This window comes from Triturus cristatus, chromosome 3_1 (assembly GCF_964204655.1).
Source record: "Triturus cristatus chromosome 3_1, aTriCri1.1, whole genome shotgun sequence".
Taxonomy (NCBI): Eukaryota; Metazoa; Chordata; class Amphibia; order Caudata; family Salamandridae; genus Triturus; species Triturus cristatus.
Window position 1 is genome coordinate 555106860 of NC_140583.1, and position 21194 is coordinate 555128053.

At 47.3% G+C, this 21194-nt stretch overlaps 1 protein-coding gene across 1 annotated transcript in view; it reads right to left on the reverse strand.

The window, feature by feature from the left end:
• Positions 1–21194, reverse strand: part of AGBL1 (AGBL carboxypeptidase 1) — a 3971795-nt gene that overhangs the window by 2596276 nt on the left and 1354325 nt on the right. Inside the window, exons 14-15 of the mRNA XM_085644473.1 lie at positions 13592–13740; positions 10865–10952 (exon numbers count right to left, since the gene is read on the reverse strand). Coding sequence (XP_085500599.1) covers positions 10865–10952; positions 13592–13740 — 237 coding nt within the window. The remainder of the gene's footprint in view (positions 1–10864; positions 10953–13591; positions 13741–21194) is intronic.

A 21194-nucleotide genomic window follows, 5' to 3' on the forward strand; every position in this document is an offset into this window, starting at 1 on the left:
CATCGCATGTAACAGAGCTGTGCACATTTACAACGTTGATACTTCTAATCAAGCAGTTATCCAGTTCTGAACTTATTTTTACTCAATTGTGGCCACAGTCATCCCCTCAACATTTTGCAAGTTCAAACGGTCTGAAGAAATGGCAATATTTTGTTTTTGTAAACACCATATTGGTCGCCCCTAACCTGTATATAACAGATTTTTCAACTCAAGTGTGTTCCCAAAATATTCAACATCAAGGGAATCGTAGACAATTTTTCTACCACCTTCCAGAGGGTAGCCTGACTCAAAGTGCTTCCCTAGAATCAACAAATCTGTCAGCTTTGCGATATGTGGTGGGACTGTGTTTTACTATGCATCAAAACAACTGGGGAAGTGTTGCCTAGGATTTTTTTGTTTCACTCAATATTTTCTGGCAATCCACAAACTGTGTTTCCATAAGATGTCAACCGCTTTGCACGGCGTCAAATGTTTGATGGCAACTTTATGGTTCGGAGTGTGACCAATGTCACACTTTGCGACATGTCCTGTTTTGCCTCGAACAAGTGTGGACAGCTGTTCATGTGCAGTGTCGGACCGGCATGCACAACACCGGAGCCGGGTTTTCCAGTGTTTCGGTTTAACATGAAGTGACTTCGCACAACATTACGAATGTCTCAATACGGCTTTCGGGTAAGCCTATTTTTTTTTGGGGGGGGGCCCGGCCGTTCTCTCGACATTTTGGGAGCTCAACTGCCTGTTTGAAAACTCTTCACGAGCCACCTGTTGCGCATTCTCACTGTGCGTTCCTTGTTTTCAAAAGATGCATCGCTAAAGCCTCTGCACCTTGAGTCTTACCTGTTCCAGCGAAACCCCGTGCATCGCTTGTGACGTCATTCTTTTGGAGTCTTCGCGACCGCCGGCTCCTGCTTGATGTTTGGATGTATAAACGTGTCGTGATCCACCCGACACTACCTGCAAAATGTGCCGCCATCGTGTGTTTGGCTGAGGCACATGACTCTTCACCGTGCTCTCCTTTTGTTTCTGCCAGCCACACTCCGAAATTGGCAGTTTACCTTGTTGGTTTTCCGCTTTCAGCCCCATTTCATTCCTGTTCTGGCCAGTGGGTGCGTTTTGGGGAAGTCTTTGTACTTTCTTATATCCTCTAACGTTGTTGTTTTTCTTCGCGGTTGTGTGAGAAGGGAGGATGGTTTCTATGTTTCATTTCTTTTTCTTGGTTGCTCTCCTTTCCATGGTTGTTCTCACATTGCTCTTCTTTTGATCGATATTCTTTTATTGTTGTTCCTTTTGTTTGTATAATCATTCTGTTTTCACTTTATTATTATTATTATTATTATTATTATGTTTCTTATATAGCGCCTGAATCAACCCCCGAAGGGGTATCTCCGCACTTGCCTTGGGAACCCGTCCTGGCTTTTCCCTGTGAGATAGCCCCTACAGGGCATCCCCAAGGTGAAAGCCAGGCATCCCGCCGCGGGGGGCCGTTGTGGAGATTAAGCAAGCTTAATGCCCAGAGTTGCAGAGTCTGAACCCATGATTAGGTCAGGCACCGAAGCGAGAATTATCGAGTCCATGGACATTTGAGCTCAAGACCCTGCCGCGTCAGGAATTGAACCCTGGTCCCGGGTCTGACCTCTGCTTCAGGGTCTGCCTGCTCTAACCAGTGAGCCACACTTCTCCACAGGGTTTTCTGACATTTCTAGTTTTTTTTGTTTCCCATAAAAGAAAGGGAGATATGTTATATCCTGCTAATGTCAATCCAATGTTATTCAATCACAAGTGGAATGTTAAGGTGATGATGCTATCAGAATGTTGGGGAGTCTGTCAGAGAAGGGACAGTTGACTGGGCTGAGCTGCCTGCTGGCTGCTCCTGGTGGGGTCTTTATCTGATCTAGACTTGGTCTTAATTTGATCTACTTATAATCTACCTGTGATCTTTTACCAACTTGAAATAAATCTCTTTAAAACATCTCAACTGAGTGGACTTGATCACTACAGAATGGTGTATAATTTGGTTCTCCTATTAGACTCTGAATTTCTTTGCTACAACTGCAGACAAATCTACAGTTGTAACTAAAACATAAGGCGTCATTAGTGGGCATTCCATAGTCTGGCTTGCCATCAGTTTTTGAGAAAGCCCACAAATGTACCTTTGTAGGCTTTTCTAAATTCTTCTCCAATCACTTTTCACCCTTTAAGAGAAAGGAAACAGAACCCTTTCAGATTTGCTGCATATATAGAAGAGCTTCTACGGAGGAAAATGTTTTCCCAAGGAGAAACAAAAAGGTGCATTTGTACTGGAGGCTCCATTACTTTTTTGAGAATATCTACACTACATAGAACTTTGAATAGCAGGGAAAGGAGCCCGAGTGAATAGTCACATGACATTCCCAGTAGTATTTCTGGAACTCTGGGACTGATTGCGATGCCAGTCAGCGGTCCCGACCCCTAAATTAGGATCCAACCGCCGTGAAGGCAGTTGGAAGCATGCCTCTTTGCATTGAGGCTTGTGCTGTGGCCCACATAAAGGGCCGCAGCAAATTCCAATGACAAAAGGCATGTTTTTCAACATCCCTGCACCCTGACACACAATGCAGGGATATTTAGGTGGGCACCACAGGTGCCCCCCGGGCCAATAGCAGAGGGCCACGAGGGACAAAGGCCCTACTAGGGGCCTCAATAAAGCCTTTCCAGCAGCCTGTTCACGCCAAAAGAACCAACGCAAAATGGTTGGCGGTAAGGTTGATCATAATCCCCTCGACAGTGCCTGAAAAGACACTCCCTCCATTGTGGGGAATGCCACCTGTATGACCTCCTGACAGGCTCCCTAAGCCCATCAGGAGCTGTCGGTTGGTCCCTGTGGCAATGCAGTCTGACTGACTGCATTATAATGTGACGGTCTGACCGCGGATAGCGATGTCGGTCTCACCGACATCATAATCGGCCCCTCTCTTCCTGATGTAGTTTTCCTGGCACACCACTGGGAATATTACTTAATATCAAAAAACATAAAAATACATTCCTGGTGGAAATCTAAATGTCCACACATTTTTTAAATGTTTTTATTGGTTATTAGGCTGCAATATGAAACCACCCACTCAACCAACAAAATGAGGGAAAATGCATCTATTGTTTTTACAGAGTGTCCAATTGTGTGTCAAGTTTCCAGGCTTCACGTCAAGTCCACAAATTGACTACACACCGAGAAGGTAACCATTAGCCATCAACTTTGAACAAAGTTTGCAAGCTGTTGTATGAGACCTAACAAGAGCTTAACAGTTTTATAGTTTGTGAACTGTGCAAACTATAACAGGGGTCCCAACAGTTGTCCACATATTTCATAGTTTCTCAAGTTGGTTTAGAAATAGAGAACTTTGAGGCACGTTCACTAGCACTGTGGCGCAGTTTGTGCCTGGGGTTAGCGAACTATGGCTTAAGTTGGAAAACTCAGCTCTGCAAACAATTTTGTTTAAGCTGGGGGTGGGGGAAGCTTTGGGGGTCCCTGACCACCACCTAGGTGTGCTGATTAGGGTGTACCGAATCTGTCTTGTAATGGCAAATGCTACCTAAGTCCATCTGTTGCTGCCTGTCAAACAGGCCTTTTAGGTCTACAGACTCAGCTTTGAATTAGTGGACCTGAACTGTGACAGGAGAAACAGCTTACTCATGTGCCTTTTTTTTAACATTTAGGTCTGCGGTCAGTCAGTGAACTCACGCTCCAGGATCAGAACTAACAATTCGGATATCTCTAGAATTTAACTCCTTGAATCCCACCCAAAACATATTTGCAATGTGGATTTCTCAAAAACTGCTGATTGGATATACAATAAACCAAGCAAAGCACTTCTATGAGTAAAGTTCTACTTTACTACCAAGCTTAATGCATTTTGTTCATCGCTTTTTATTTTCCGGTGAACAAAGTTCCCGGAGTTTAAGTTATTAACTCTATGACACCGGCCTTTTACCAACCAGGGCGAGCTTGTTGCTTCTCAAATAGGCTCTGAGGAGCAGGCGAATCAAGACATTCAGAATGGGTGACCGCTCTTAATTACCTAGAATCCTACCGCTGGAATACCTTGCCTCTCGATCTTCGACTAACTTTAACATCTACCAAAAGGTGAGCAGATCTGAAGACCCATGTTCTCCCTATAGTGGCAGTCAGTATATGGAGTTCACGTATTATTGGTTCAATGCTGGAATATCCCTTTGGGATGATGGTGCCCTTTATAAATGCTATAATAATAATAAGAAAATTTAAAAAGGGTTTCCTATGCTAGTTATAATGGAAAACCCTACTTTGGTGGCAATCTCCTTCCCTCCTAAATACCCGACCACTGCACAGGTCTGCATGAGATTTGACATGCCAAAACTAACCCAGGTTTAATGTTTTGGCAAGTTTCATGCAGATTTATCAAAAAGAGGCAAAGTTATAAGCACGATAAAAATTGCCTTTTTAAAGCAAATGCTACCACTCACTCTGTAACATAATCTGTTATGATTACACTGTGTTTCCAAGTCTCAGGGGCACCAAAATTCCAATGAAAGGCTTAAATTGACCTCATCAGTGCATTCTGGGAGTTGAATTAATTCTTTATTGCTAAATTAACAAAAATCATCGCAATTGAAACGTTGAAAACTAAAAGAAGTAAAAAAGAGAAACACCATTCCTGGTTTCTTTAAACAATGTGCGCCTATACAAGAAGAATGTTTATTTTGTTACATGCCATACTAGAACATTGATACCTCATATAAACATCTTTTAACACAAACACACTGTAATCATAGAACTGAGAACATATTAGGGTTAAATTCCCAGGAATTGCACAATAAAACTATAAACATTACATTTCATTGTGCAAATATGCTATAAAGTGCCTATATGCACAAACTGTAACATTATGTATGGCCTATTGTGCAAATGAGCAATAAGGTGTCTCTGCATGCTTTGAATCCTGTTATCTCAAATTGCATGAGGGCAAGAATTTTTAATCAATAATTGCCATTGTGCAAACGAGCAGTGAAAGTGCATCAGTGTATTCATACTTACTTTAGGGCCTAATTACCATAGTAGCTTAGACACAACATCGTTCAAGGTGTCAGCAACCTAAAAACAAACACTATGATTCCTAATTCATTCAGACAACCCTTCGCTTGCAGATACCAATAATTTTTCAGCACTAGCTAGAAATGTTACCAATTGACATAGCAATGAAATCGATTCACCCGATAGACATAAAATAGGGGCCTGACGGGCTGGTCTTAAGGAATAGAGGGGTATATTCTCAAGAACTTGTGATAACCATCGCAAAAGTTACGTAACGCAACACTCAACATCGCAGTCCATCGTGAGAAATTCATGCCGTGTTAAGCAGGTATTCACAACACAGCGGTACCATGCGATATTCCCTAGATAATGCGTCAACTGACCGTGATCAAATCAACGCCACGCCGCAAAAATGCGAAACGCAAGGACAAAAAAAGCTGCAATTAGGCCAATCGCGATATCAAAATCAGCAAAAACCACCTGCAGGCCTGCAATTCACACGTGTCAGGCAGCAACACTCACCGTAAAACAAGAAAAAAAATGACAAACAAATGCCAAACACCAGCCAAGCACAATGAATGTTGCCGGAGCAAGTACGGAGGAGAACCAGAACCCCACAAGCCCCCAAGAGGACCTGCCTGGGTCCACTGGGTCAGGGAAGGGCAAGGGCAAGAAGAGTAGGAAGAAGCACTTCAGTCCACAGGAAAACAGGATCCTGATAACAGAGTTGGTTGAACACCATCAACTACTGTTCGTCACCTCCACCGTGTCATTGGCAACAAAAAATGGACTATGGCAGTCCATCGTGGACAAGGTGAATGCAGTCAGAGCGCTGAAGAGGACAATGGAAGAGGTCAAGAGGTGCTGGAATGACATCAAGCACAAAACAAAGCTGAAACTCGCCAACAACCGAAAGGCAGCAATGCAGACTGGAGGTGTGAGTCCTGCGCCACAGGAGGAACTGGACGACATGGAGGAAATGGTGTCCACAGTCATCATTGGGGAGACGGTGGCGGGAGTCGGGGGATCGGACACTGCTCAACAGGACCGGACACAACAGCAACAGGGTGAGTAATTACCAGGGACTGGGGGGACGGGGGAGATGAGCGCAATGGCACACATGCACAATTGTGCTGAGCACATCTGCGAACAAAAAAGTCCCCAGACCCCAACTCCCACCAAGATACCAATGCACCCACGAATGCCACATTCCAGCACTGTATAAGCACATAAGTCAAAGGCACACCGCATGAAAAGGATAAGGGGCAACAAAACAGAGCAGCAGGCCCCCCCATGCAGCACACACACATAACATGCAGAGCACATCAACACTGACAACAAAGTGGCACAAACCCTAACACGTCCACAACAGAACACAGGACACAACTGGCGCCCACTTGGTGTAGACACTGGCCAATCACAAGTGGCATTGCAGGGAAATGTGAGTAGACAATGCACAAGTTCAAACACACATCCGTGATGTTGTCGAAATGTCCACTGTTCCGCAGCAAATAGGCAGCCCCTCCAAAACAGCCATGATGTACACAGTCATGCAGTCTGTATGTGAACATGTACAAGCCGACAACACACATATGAACACATTGTCAAACTGCATCTCCCCTTCACATTGCAGAGGGACAGACAACACCTCCTGCAGAGTATCCCGAACCTCTCATCTCTGATGATGAAGAGGACCACCACAGCTTCCACTCCCATGCCCTCCGAAAGTTCATTGACAGTCTCCGCAGCACACCTCCAGGAGCAGGGCAGCACAGCTGCAATGGCGACACCCCACCCCTGCACAGACCACACAACAGGCAGCACCCACCACCACGGCTGCCTCCCAGGACCCCCACGAAGAACACATGGCCTTCCAATGCCATGCGTTGGGATGCCAGGAGCAGCTGGCTGAACAGGTGCGGGTGGGCTTTGACCGCATGTCAGACAAACTAGATGCCATACCTGGGTGTCTAAGTCCCGTCAGGGACCACTCACAGTCCCTAACGGACACCCACAGTCCACTCCATGCACTCCAACGAACCATGGCTGACATCGCCAAAGTCCTGACTCTGAGACAAGAACGACTGTCAGCGAGCTCACCCGGGAGTTGGGACTCATGCGGAGGCTCATGGAGAACATGGAGCGGGCTAATGCGGAAAGAGCGTCTGCCACGGCTGCACACCAGCGAGAGGTAGCTGGGTTCCACAATGACCTCAAAACCATCCTCATGGCATTGCTGCCACAAGGTCTGGCGCCGATGCATGCTGCTGCTATCACTACATCCACATCTCCGCCCCCTGAAGTGTCAGTGCTACAGTGTGGCAGACATTCCACCTCCAGCCCCTGACGTGTCACTGCCACACCGTGCTGGAAAAATGCCAGCACCACCCACACATGAGGCACATGAAACAGCAGAGGACGAAGATGCGGATGAAACCGCCTTACTGGTACGGAGAAAACTGTAGCATTCATCTCTGCCACATGGCCGGTTTCAGCTTGATTCTGCCCTCTGCATCATCACCTTCCACTGTCCCCCAAAACACTCTGCGACACTCACCTTGGACCTCGCAATGGACTGCCATTTTCTGTATGATCGCCAATGACACAGCTATCAGACTGCGGACTGAACTCTTCCTCTTCCTTTGGACTTGTAATTCCCTGAAGGACTCTGGCTGGACTCTGGCTGGCCCTCCACGGGCCAATATTTGAAAGTGGGGTTTGCATGGCCCTGTACTGCTCCAGATGCAACACTCCGCTGAATGTGCATTAAACATTCCGAATCACACAGATGTGTTGTGTCTATGGTATTTCAGGTGTGGCAGTATGGATGAATGTAGGGTCAGTGAATTCCTCGTATGTCCATGTGGCGCACGTCATTAGACTTGGGTCACAGGATGACACATTGCCAAATGTTGTCCAGGTGGCGCCAACGCAACCACAGTGACACACGCATTTGTTACTTCATTTTCCAGCCCCCTACGTAACAATGACCAGAGCCCCGGGCTTCAAACCCTTGCTCTGGACTGGCATACGCCAGGCATCCCACTCCACCAATGCTCAGGGGGTGGGGGGGTACAACGCTACATGTCCCAGGTCTTCCCTGTAGGAATCTGATGGTCACAGGTCTAGTTGTCAGCATGCCACAGCCACTCACTCACGGCTAGTGAACACCCACACCACACCTATCCAGCACACGCATCACAGCACATGTGACCCTGCCAATATAAAGGGCCGGGCGCACGTGCTCGACGCCATTTCCAACCTCTCTCAGGGTGTATCCGTATGGTGTGCATGTAGGCATGGGGGCCCAGGGGCCTGCGACATCACATTCTGCAGGCCTGGAGGTGACATGATGGCATCCGCACCACGTGACCCAATCATAGAGGGTCCATGACTTGCGGGGCACAGACTTGGTGGCACCGGATACACTGTGGCTGGCACAGGCACACCGCCACGGGATGGTGACTTTCGGTGCACTGAGATAGGGATACCTTAAGTGCTGAGCGGGTGTGCAGCCTGCGATGATGGCCATTCCCGGCGGTCTGGATTGCTCAGGTTTTGTGTGCCCTGCTGGACCGTAGTGTAGGCCTGAGCCTGCGGACAGCGGGGGCCTACCGCCACATGGCGTGGCCTTGTGGGTCACAGAGTTAGTGGCACCTCAAGGGCTGAGCGGGTGTGCAGCCTGCGATGAGGCCGGGTGCACTGGTATGTCCTCTGCCATGGTAAAATCAAGACCCAGCACCAAAAGTGAGACCTGGTGGCCTGTGGAGCGGGGCTGCATGATGTGGAGGGTGCCATGACCACGGGCCACGGGCTTGTGGCTTGCAGCGGCATGTGGTGGGCCCTCATTGCTACATGCCAAGGGCGGAAGGTGGGCAGTGAAGCCTGGGTGTGCAGGGGCGGACATGTACCGCTCGGCAGCAGGAGGGGCTGCGGTGCAGCTGCCTGTGTGTGCAGGGGAGGGCGTGCACTGCTGGGCAGTGGGAGGGGCTGGGGTGCAGCTGCCTGGGTGCGCAGGGGCGGACAGGCGATGATGTCGTGTGCACATGTATGTACTGTGCCATTGATGTATCTGGACTCTGTTACAGATAACTGGTCTGACTCAGATGTGACACCTGGTGAACTGCACTACATACCGGCACGTGGTTGGAGACACACCGGTGGCAGCAGGTGAGCAATGTGGCATGGGAGCGCAGTGTCGGCGCTCTCTCTCCCTGTCCCTTTCTTCTTTTCTCTATTTATCTCGCCCCCTCTCTGTCCATCTACATCTCTCTCCCCCTCTCTGTCTGCCTGTCTCTCTCTCCCCCTCTCTGTCCGTCTATCTCTCTCTCCCCCTCTCTGTCCATCTATCTATCTCTCTCTCCCTCTCTTTCTCTCTCTCTCCTTCGCTCTCTCTCTGTCCCTTGATGTGCACAGGACACACCTTCTCATCATGATTTTTGTCTTGCAGGCTGTAACCTATGGAATGTCCCAAGAGGAGCCGCCATGTGTCTTCATTTCTGTTCTGTGTTTATTTTAATAAATTTTCATTTGTTGCTTCGAAAGTGAATGTGTAATGCTCATTTTTGTGACGACACATGCATGTCACCAGATGTGATTGTGCGACATCAGGCTGATTATTTGGTACATGATTCCGTGTAGTTGATGTGGCTTGTCTTTGGCCAGAGGAGGGGTGCTGGGGAGGGGGATCATGGGGGTGGTGGTGGGTGTTGTGGGTGTTGTGGACCTCTTGGTTGTCCGGCACACAGGTTCAGTGGCTCCATGGCATCTGTTGTTCTTCAGGTGTGACTCTGGGCTGGGTTCCCTTTTCTGTTGCAGGCTGGTGTCCGAGCAGGTGTTAGTTTTCTGCAGCTAACGCGCCTTATCGCATGTTTTATGGTCTTTTCGCTGATGTGGCTAGTCGTTGAGAATGTTGCGGAGTAGTGCTGTCGCGGCTTTTTGCTCGGGAACGCCTATTCTGCATCTCATTAGCGTGCTATGGGCTGTTAGCACCAGCTTGTGAATGGGGTGATAAATTTATCGGGAGTTTGGCTGCCCTAAAGTGCCGTTAACTCGGCGATAGCTCCTTGAGAATATGGCCCAGAGGTTTTAAAAGTGTGAGGCGCATTCTGGGAATTATAGTCTTGGTTTAGTTCAATTGACCCTACTGGATTATGACACTTGAAAACAATGATTTTAAGAAGAAAAGCCAAGAAATAGAAAAGAGATAATTGAAACAATAGCATATTCATGTTGCGTCAAAAAGAGACTGAAGCGGGCACCATGCTGATACTTTGTTGGAGCAATTGTACTCCATTGAACCAAAATACTACATCCCTCTTTACAAATCATAATATGAAGAATATGCGAGATGACAACTTGCATATTGAACCCTGAAGAAGTCCCAGGTGGACGAAATGCATTGGCGACTGCTTGTATGCTGTGATTTTAAAGAAAGGATGATGAATAAAGATTTTTTGGAAGAAGACACAATGCTCACATTTGCTTATTGAGATGACCATGTTTTTTCAACCTAAATTGTACATTATGGACTGAAAACTTGGGGTATACACATAATTGACTTTGAAGTTGAGTGTTGGACCTCTTTCGTTGATGTCATCGAAGCATTTATATGTTTTAGATCTCTCTAGCCACCACTGCTAGACGGATTAGCGGAGGAAAAGGATACAAGCTGAGCAGTCTCTCCTGAAAGCAAAGAATGAATCGCCTTGTAGTTTATGATCTAAGAAGGGCACATTTCCTCTAGCTAAAGATTAACACTATACACAGCATTAAAGCAGTGAGTCACTGTCAATCTGGCTACACCGACTGTACACTTACTTGTAATAACAAATATCATAGCCGACCCGGACCCAGTGTGCTCGCCCCTGGAGCGCCTCCTTCACAGAGTACATGACCGGCTGCATGCCTAAAAAACAAACAAAAGCTGTTCAAGCAGCAACATTGTTTAGTGATTCACAACCTGTGTGTTCCATTTGTACTTTTTAACTGTTTTTAGTCCCAATACAACCAAAAGCCACCTTATGACCCACTTAATGCGCTTAATGCATGAGCACCCTTTTCTAATTTAAAATTGCACATTTTAGTAATTGTGTATGTTGTTTTTTAACCAACAAGCGTACACTTTTCCGTTTTCCAAACTGCATGGATTTCGTGACCCAATTGGGAAGCTGCTGCAGCGGACTCTGCTCTCTGCACCCGAGACTACCTAACTCTATTAGCGGGCGCCGCCGTTATTTCGTCAATCACGTTTATATGTGCCACTTTCTAAGTTTCCAATAGTAGCAGTTCATTACCGGGGCTGCTTATGAGAGTAAACTTTCTTTAGAACGAGTATGAAACATCCAGGACAGAAATGTGACTTTAAAAATGCCTGAATAAGGACTTCAAACTGCACATATCGCACCTGAGTGGAGGCATTTTATTTTTGAATTCGTTTTCCTAACTATTTAATTGAGTTTACAGTGAAAGGGCATGAAATCTGAAGCACACTGTAGGTTACCTCAGGTGAGATTGTTAGCATTAGCAGTTATATAGGCGCAGCCATTCGCACTAAGTTCTACAATCCTTTAGAATCTTCAGCCTCGCCTAACTTGATTGACACTTCTCTTTACCTATACACTCTTCATTAGCCGCTTCGGTGCTCATGACGAGCCCAGCTCGTCTTGAGGCACAGTGGAGTTGTGCTCATGACGAGCTGGGCTCGTCATAACCATCGCAGTCCGCCTGCGCGATTGATTCCCCACCTGTGTGGGAGAATCAATCAGTGGGCGGGGTCTTGACGAGCTCAGCTTGTCATGAGCACAGCTGCACTGTGCCTCATGATGAGCTGGGCTCGTCACGAGCACAGCGCCACCGCCGAAGCCCCTCCCGCGCCGCAGGGAATTACCCCCGCGGGGAAGGGGTTAAGCAGTTCAAATCATGACTGACAACATCTCAGAGTTTGTGAACACAGTGGGCCTTATTTATGAGGCCTTGCGACAATTTTGCGCTTCTGTTGCGTTACTTTTTGGGACGCATCGGTGGCTTAAAACATGCCTCCTGGTACGCCCTATTTACAAAGTGACGCATCTAAGCAGATGCGTCACTTTGTAAACCCCTGTGCTACATTATACCTGCATAAGGTATAATGTATGCAGGGTGGGCGTTCCTATGTAAGTAAGCCTCATAGAAGTGATGCAGTGAAATCTACGAGATTTCCCTGAGCCACTTCTAGGGTGCAAATGCGTCAATATCTTCTGCCTGCCTCACAGCAGACGTAAAACTGATGCAGGCCCTTTCACATGGGGCTTGCCCCATGTGAAAGAACACATTGCTGGAGTTGTGTCACTTTTGTGACACACTCCAACAATGCGTCACTTTTGCGCCTACAGATACTTCAGAAACACTGATGCATCTGTAACTCCTTGCGACATGATGCGTCATACAGTAAATATGACGCATCCATCATGTCGCAAAGAGAGCGCACTGAGAAGTGACTCATCGCTGCTTTCACGCACCGATGCGTCACTTCTCATAAATGAGGCCCAGTGAGTATTTTTAGGACGCAAGCTCAAATGTGCATCTCCCAATCTAGTTCGATTTGTATCAAATCATATCAGCATTGAGTTGGAAGAAAGAACAAATTCTCTAGCAAGTTGTTACTAGTTCGATTCATAGTTGACATTGTCAGGTCTGAAACTATTCTAGTTTTATCTTTTTGTCACGAACGCAGTGCCTCCAGGAACTTGTAGATATTGTCATCAATATTATTATTATTATTTTTTAGTTTTACATAGCGCTAGCTAGACCCGAAGGTATCAGAGCACTTTACATGTTCTATGATATCATGTTGCCTTTACAACGATCGGATTAAAAGTCCTAAAATGCTAAGTACTGGCTGAAGGTCACATAGATGACATTTTGTCACTTGCCTGCTATGTTTATGTATGCATAGCTGCAACATTTATTTGAACTCTGGGACTAGTAGTCCTGTTTTTATAATGGAATAAACAAGAGTATAAGCCCCAGAATTCAAAGAATAAAAACATGGCCTGGAGCAGCACAGTAAACATGGAACTTGGAAACTTGAAAGGCCTGTCAGATGCACTCAGCCAACTGTGGGATGTTAACAATAGACACCAGACTCTTGAGTTCTCACCAGGGCGTGTAGCCCTATATTTATAATGGAATAGGGAAAATATTAAGGGCTCTGGAAAAATATTTCACAGTCACTACTGACAGTTTTGCTTCTCTGTGGTAAATAGGTCAAATGTCTCAAACATATTCAACATATTTACCTGAGCTCTCAAGTTTTCCACATACATAAGGGAGTAGCTCACACAGTTAGTGTTTTTCCCTTGCAGATGCTACTTGCAGTTCTGAATTTATAATTGGATAAACAGGATCAAAAATCCCAGTATGTAAAGAAATAAAACTGGACAGGGTGAGCTACTCATGCACGTACACAGCAAACTTGAGCGCTTTTGTTTAACTATGTCAACTTTTTCTTGTAAATCTAAAATATCATGTACCCAACGACAAGGTGTAGAAGCCACAAAGCCTTACCGTAATTGAACTGGCTGTTTTCTTTTTCACAGTTAATGACGTTGAAGCGATATGAAATGCCAGCTCTTATCGCACTAACTTCGAAGTAGAACCACTGATGATGCTGGTTCGTGTTAACATCCGCATTCATGATGAGGTCATACTCAAACCTATAGAACAGAATGGGATAGAGCTCAGAGCAGGCGATAACACAATGCCAATGGCCATAGGAATTAAAATAGTTCCCTTAACAATAAAACCATCCTAGCTGTTCATTTGATAACATAATGTGTTCTGGGAGCTGTAGTGTTCGGTTGCTTCTACTACAGTGATTGGAATGAATGATCTGATGGTAAAGATTTGTAACAGAACATCCAAGGATTTTAAACATTGTGTCAAGACACCATGGTCTACGTGGCAGCCCTAACTACAACTCTTAAGTGCAGCCAAGAATGGAGCAAGGATTTTAAGAGATAGAGCCAAAATGAAATGTTGCCACCTATGCTCCTCCCATAATGAGAGGCATTTGCTACTGAGAGCTGCAAACTGGCCATCTACCAGATCCCTGCTGGACCAGCCACAAGACAGTTGCCTTACGTACCACACCCTACGGTATTGCTGGATCTGAATGGAATTCTCCTTTGGATTGTTCATTCATTAAAAAGTAAACACAGTGGTATCTGGGATACACAACAAACATAGATGATTTTCAGTATTCTTGCCAAGTGAGAGATGGGAAGACTTTATTAAAATTAATCTCTTTTCCTTTTCTCTTGCTTACAAATATGTAGCTGCAGGAAAAAGTATATTTATTTCCTATTGAAGGACTCACAATATAAGCCTATGTTCCAATTATGTCAACATAAAACCGTTTCTTTACAAACCTACGTGTGGCCAATTCACAGAGGCATGTTGCAGTAAATAGGATAAGTATCTATTGTATGATTAATTAAAATCTTTACAATGTTCTGATCATAGGCAAGCGAATACATGTTAACCACAAATAGACAAGGGCATTAAAGTACAACAATTTGCAAAATAATAAAACATTTTGAAACAACGTATTTCAGACATACATTGCTGTAGAGTGCTTCGAGTTGAAGTGCTAGTGCCAAGAAGAATGCAAATACAATGTCTTGCAAAATTGGTGTTGCTCAGGTGGCAGAGGATTAATGTAGTAGTCAAGCACGACCCTTCCCAGTGTCCATACAGTCTGTAACCTAACCAAGTTACAACAGTGGCAAGCCAGTTCCAGAACTGTTCTTTTCCGTCAACAGCCTATTAAGCCTTGTTCACCTTTTTTAAGCGTGCGTTGTGAGGCTGATATATTTGAAGAATTTGTCCAACTCAGTAGGTTCCCGAATAGAAAACTCAAGGTTCTTAACCTCATTACAGGTGGTTATTCCATATGCTCGAAAAAGAGGTTTAACAAGGTACGTTGAGCATGCAAAAGTGGCGGACAGCAGCAAAGTATATGGTTAAAAGACTCAGGGGAATATTCTCAAGAACGTGTGATAATCATCGCAAAATTAGCCTAATACAACTTTGTACATCGCAGTCTATCATGGGAAAATAACACCGTGTCAACGTTGTATTCTCAACCCAGCGGCATCATGCGATAGTCTTATGATAACACGCCAAATTACCGTGTTAAAATTAACGTGACGCCACAAAAATGCAAAACTCAAATGCAAAAAAATTTGCGATGCCCCAAATCGCGATACAAAATTCTGTGATAACAAGCGACAGGCCTGTAATTCCCACGCGTTGTGTGTGAAAATGCACTATAAAAGCAGAACAAAAAATACATATAGAAAATAAACTGCATAGCAGCATGGATGCACCCGGATCGAGTGCAGAGGACTACGCAAACCCCACAAGCCCCACAGATGACCAGCAAGGAGCCTCGGGGTTGGGGAAGGCCTTGGGGAAGGCCAAGGAGAAGAGGAAGAGGAAGACGCGGTTCAGTCCGCATGAAAACAGGATCGTTACCGAGGTGATAGAACACTACCAAAACTGTTTGTCACCTCCAACGTGTCATTGGCAACAAAGACGCAAATATGGCAGACTATCTTGGACCATGTGAATGCAGTTGCAGCGTTGAGGAGGACAATGGGAAGAGGTCAAGAGGCGCTAGAATGATGTGAAGGGCAAAACCAAGAAGAAACTCGATGCCAACATGAAAGCAACAACGCAGATTGGAGGTGGGGGTCCAGCGCCACACCAGGGGCTGGATGACATGGAGAAAATGGTGGTCACAGTCATCAGTCAGGATACGGTGCCAGGAGTTGTGGATCCGGACACTGCTCAACATGACCTGACACAACATCAACAGGGTGAGTACCGGCCAGGGACTGGGGGGATAGGGGGAGATGGGCACAATGGCACACATGCACAATTAAGTAGAGCACACTGCACACCCACAATGACTCTGATCCCCATGGCACACTGCAGCACACCTACAAACACCAAGTAGGCCCCCGTCCACCATTTGCCCAAAGGTGTCCCGCCCCACACATAACCAATCTCACCACCAACACAAGCCCATGTGCGAAACCCAGCAAAGATGCGTATTTGTGAGCCAGACTGACAATGCAAGTGACACTACATGACGATAGGCATGGCTGCAGTCCACTCATCATGACATTTTGCATGCCACAATACTGAGGTGGCTGAGTGTGGACCACATCTGAAAAGGAGCAGGTCACACTCTGGCACATCCACGTGCACAAACAACCCCTGATGTCAACAACATATCAACAGACAAACCATGTCCAAGAGTCACAACTCTAACAAGAGCCCAATTTAGTCCGCAACATCTCAGCACTGTAGAAGCACAGAAGTCAAAGTCACACCACCTGAAAGGGATAAGGTGCAGCCAAATCAGAGCTTCAGGGGTGACTCACCCACAATGCAGCACACACAAATAAGAATAAGAGCACCTCAGCATTGACAACAATGTGGTATAAACTGCAACACTTTTACAACAGAACACAGGACACAACTGGTGCCGCAAGTGTGTACAAAATGGCCAATCACATCTGGCATAGCAGGAAACTGTGAGATGACAATGTATGAGTACAACCTCACATCCGTGATGTAGTACAAATGTCCACTGTCCCGCATCAAATAGGCATCTCCTCTCAAACAGTCACAATGTACATTGTCATGCAGTCTGTATGTAAACTTCGCCAAAGCGTCAACTTACATGGAACACACCGTGAAACTGCATCTCCCTTTACATTGCAGAGGGACAATCGACACCTCCTGCAGAGCAAACCCTACCTCACGTCAGTGATGATGGAGACGACCCCAGGACATCGATTACGACAAACTCCAATGGTTCGTGGACACCCTCCGCACCCCACCTCCAGTAGCAGGCCAGCCCAGCACCATCGAGGTGAGCCCACCCCTTCACAGACCACACAGCAGGAAGCACCCACCACCACGTCTGGCTCCCAGCACCTCACCAAAGAACACATGGCGTTCCAATGCCGTGTGTTAGACTGCCAGAAGGAGCAGGCTGAACAGGTGAGGGTAGGGTTTGCCCTCATGGCAGCCAAACTACATGCCATACGTGGGTGTCTAACAGACACCCACAGTCTGCCCCATACCCTCCAACAATCCATGGCTGGCGTGGCTGGAGTCATGACTCATAGACAACAACAACTGTCTATTCAGAGTGGCTACAGCAATGTCATCTGTGATTTGGGAAACATAAGGAGGGTCATAGAGAACATGGAGCGGATGCAGGAGCAATGAATGGCTATCACGGCTGCACACGAGAAAGTTGTAGATGGGATCTTCCATGCCCTGCATATCCTCATCAAGGGAGTGATGCCACAACACATTGCACAGATGAATGCTGCTGCTACTTCTACATCCACATCTCCGTCCCCTGATGTGTCAGTGTCACACAGTGCTGCAGACCAAACACCACCACCCACATATGAGGCACATGAAACATTAGAGTACGAAGATGAGGATGAATCTGCCTTAGTGGTAAGAAGGAAGCAGTAGCATTCATCTCAGCCATATGGCTTGTTTCTGCTTGGTTCTGCCCTCTGCATCATGCCCTGGAATAACACATTCCACTGTCCCCCGATACACTCTGCGACACTAACCTTTGCCCTCGACATGGACTGCCATATTTTGATTGCTTAACAATGACATAGCAATCAGCCTGCGGACTGGACTCTTCCCCTTCTGAGTAACTTGTCAATCCCTAAAGGGCTCTGGCTGGCCCTCCACAGGGCAACATTGTAAAGAGTTGTCTGCATGGCCCAGTACTAAGACAGCTTCAACACTCCACGGAATGTGAATAATACATTCTAATACACACAGATGTGACACGTCTATGATTAACCAAGTATGAAAGCATGGACGAATGTAGGGGCAGTGATTCTCCCTTACGTCCATGTTGCTCATGTTGTGGGACCTGAGTCACAGGGAGCATCCCTGCATCATGCTGGTACATATTTGACCCCAAAGGAAGCCCTGTTGTCAATTGTAGGGCACAAATGACCGCCTAGATGTAATGATGTGGGACACATGTGAAACGCTGATGAGTGGGATTCCGTACTATCTTTGACACCCAGAAATGGCATTTCGAATACAAGACACCCTAAACAGCCTCTTTGTACAGGGGTGATACACCCACCATCTATTTTCAATTTTTGAGATTGTTAGCGCTACATGTTGCATTTACCCTTGTCAGAGTGAAGTGCTTGTACAGAGGAGTGACATGCACTCAGGGAATGTGTGAATTTATTTGCACATGCTGTGCCTGTGGTCATTGTGTACTGTCCCATGATTGCTAAGGACTGTGACAATGTGAAGTGAAATTGTCAATGATGGTTTTCCCATGGGTTAATCCTGCTGCAGCTGCAGTGGGTGTGGTCCACCTGCCTCATCTTCCTCATAATCGTCCGGTGCATCTGGCACTTGTAGCCATGGGGCATTGGTGAGTACACATATGTTGTGCAACACGCAACATGCAACAATCATCTTGCACACAATGTCTGGGCTGTACAGGTGCCATCCACCTGTGATGCCCAGGCACCTGAAACATGACTTTAACACTCCAAATGTGTGTTCCATGATGCCGCTGGTACGTTTGTGGGCTGCATTGTACTGCCTCTGGGCCTGAGTGTTCGGGGCATGGAGGGGTGTCATCATCCAAGTGCAGATTGCATATCCTTGATCATCTGTGACAGTGAAGAGAGACATGAGTCGGGAGGAGGAGCCAAGATGGCGACCGGGACGGCAGCGTAGACTCCCGGCTCCGTGAACCTCCGCATCCCGCACGGATATCCTGCACGAGATCCTTAACCTGTGCTACGCGGTCGTGTTTCTGAAGGAGAGAGGCACCCGACTGTGTGACTCCGAGGTTTCTGGCTGCGGTATCGCCGGAGAAATGTGCATTTGAACTTTGCGGCCTGTGCAGCCCTGGAGCCGGGACCTCGAGTGGACGCCGTGGCCGGGTGGCAGTTCAACAACAGCGGCCTGTCGTGACTGGGTGGAGTCGGTCCACCGGAGCGGTGCCAAACTCGGCCTACATTTCGTCGTGGTCGTCTCTACTGTCATGCGTAGCGGACCGAGTGCATGCCCGGGGGTGCAATTCTCAGACCCTCCGGTGGCTGCCCCTGCCTTTGATGGTGAGCTGCCCGGCCGCCGCCCGTATCCTGCCCTGATCATTGCGGGCCGCCCCCGAATTTTTACAGGAGCTGGTCCGTAGTGGGGACGACTGTTGCCCGTGACCACGCAATGGATAACTTTTCGCCTGCCCCCGGAACCCGGTCACCGGCGACGTGGACATCGAGACGCTTGTCCCAGGGTCCCGGCCCCGGTGAGGGTCGGGCATACTTGGCGGCCATCTTGTTGCAATGAAGCCTACCATCCTGTCCGCTGGGCCGCAGCGGGATTGTGAGAGTGCGACTTTCGGGAGTGTGGCGGCGCGATCGCAGAGAGCTGTGCTGGGGTACGGCGACCTCCTCGAGGCCCTTGGTGCTCTTCACTCCTCCTTGATTCATGGTGTCGGGGTCTTGGGGAGTAAGCTCGACAGTGTGGCGTCGGCGTTGGGGCAGTGGCGGCCCGCCTGTCCGCACGTACACAGGGACTACCCACACTGCGCACAGGAGGACACTTTGGCGGCCACCCCTGAGGTTAGTGCACAGCTGGACACTCCGGCCAGTATGCTACAGTGTGTTCGTCCAGCTGAGGACCTGATCTGCCCCGGAGGCACTAGACCTGAGTGGGATGTGGTAGCCTCGTCCCGTACGTGCCCTCCTGCGACCCAGAGACAACTCCAGCAACTATTGTCTGCTTTGGCTGCTTCTGCCTTCCTGGACCTGGAGTGCAGTGCATATCCTTGTGCAGCACTGGGAAGCCTGTTTCTCCACGCTGCGGACTGTGTTGATGCTCAGAGACTTCCACCCCACCTGTGTGCGTCGCTTCTCGGACGTTTTTGGACAATCCTCTACCTTGGAACATCGGATATGGTGCTGGGTCGAGGGGTAGGCATGGGCAGACTCCCAAAGAGTGGTCAGGGATGAGGCTGATCCTTCAGGGGTGGTCATCTAGTGGACGGGCGGGCTCAGGGGTTGCGTGCTCTCCTGGCATAGCTAACAGCATAATAGGTGCATAATGCTCCCCATCTTTCTTTGAGAAGATAGATTTTGTGCCGTTTATTGTTCACTTTGGGGGAAACTTACCGTGCGGGAGGGAGAAGCCGGGGGTATGTTTTGAAGGCCCTCCTCCAGTTTATTAATACTTTCTCTACCCCCCCCGTCTGGTGGGGTTCTTTTCCTACTTCTTTTTCCCTATTCTCCTATATTTCGGGTCTGGTTCCAGGGCGACAGGCACACTGCTGGGGGGGGGGCCGTACTCATCTGCAGAGGTGCAGGGTGGGGGGTTGGGGGAGGGGATTCTTTAGTCTTTTATCTCTTTTTCCATGGCCTCCTTTTTCTTCTCTGATTTTTTTTTTTTTTTTTTTGTTTTTCTTTTCTGGGATCAGCGTGATACACCTCCTTTGCTATGACTCGTTGCCGCTCCGTGTGTACCGCAATTTCCGGGGCGTTCTCCGGGAGTTCTGGCGTAGGACTGCAGGCGCAACTGCTTATGATATTTTTCCCCATCCTGATGTTCTTGTGTTTGCGCCATTGACCTGATGGATTGCTGTAAATCGCTTACGTTTATTACTCTGCATATCTGTAATTGCTGTTTGAAAATTGTTTGGCACCTGATCCTTCTGCCTTGTTTCATTATAAAATGAAAACCTTTTTAAAAAAAAAAAAAAAAAAAAAAAAAAAAGAGAGACATGAGTCAATAGTTGGTTCTGCATGATGTGTTGGCAGGCTCACTAGTTCATTGGTGTGTGATATGTGTGACTTAGTGATTCCTATTGGACATGTACTGCTTGTAGCAAATGAGCAGCATCAATGTGTATTACGTAGCCTTACTGCAGCTCCTCCCTCCCCTCGAGCCCATTTACTAATGTGAGCAGCCCGGTTGCATCACTTGCACTCCTATGAGACACCATTGTCATGCCTGTCTGCGCATGTCCACAAGCCAGACAAAGACACTGTGATGTCGTGTGTTGAAGGTGAGTTGCCAAGTGTGTGTA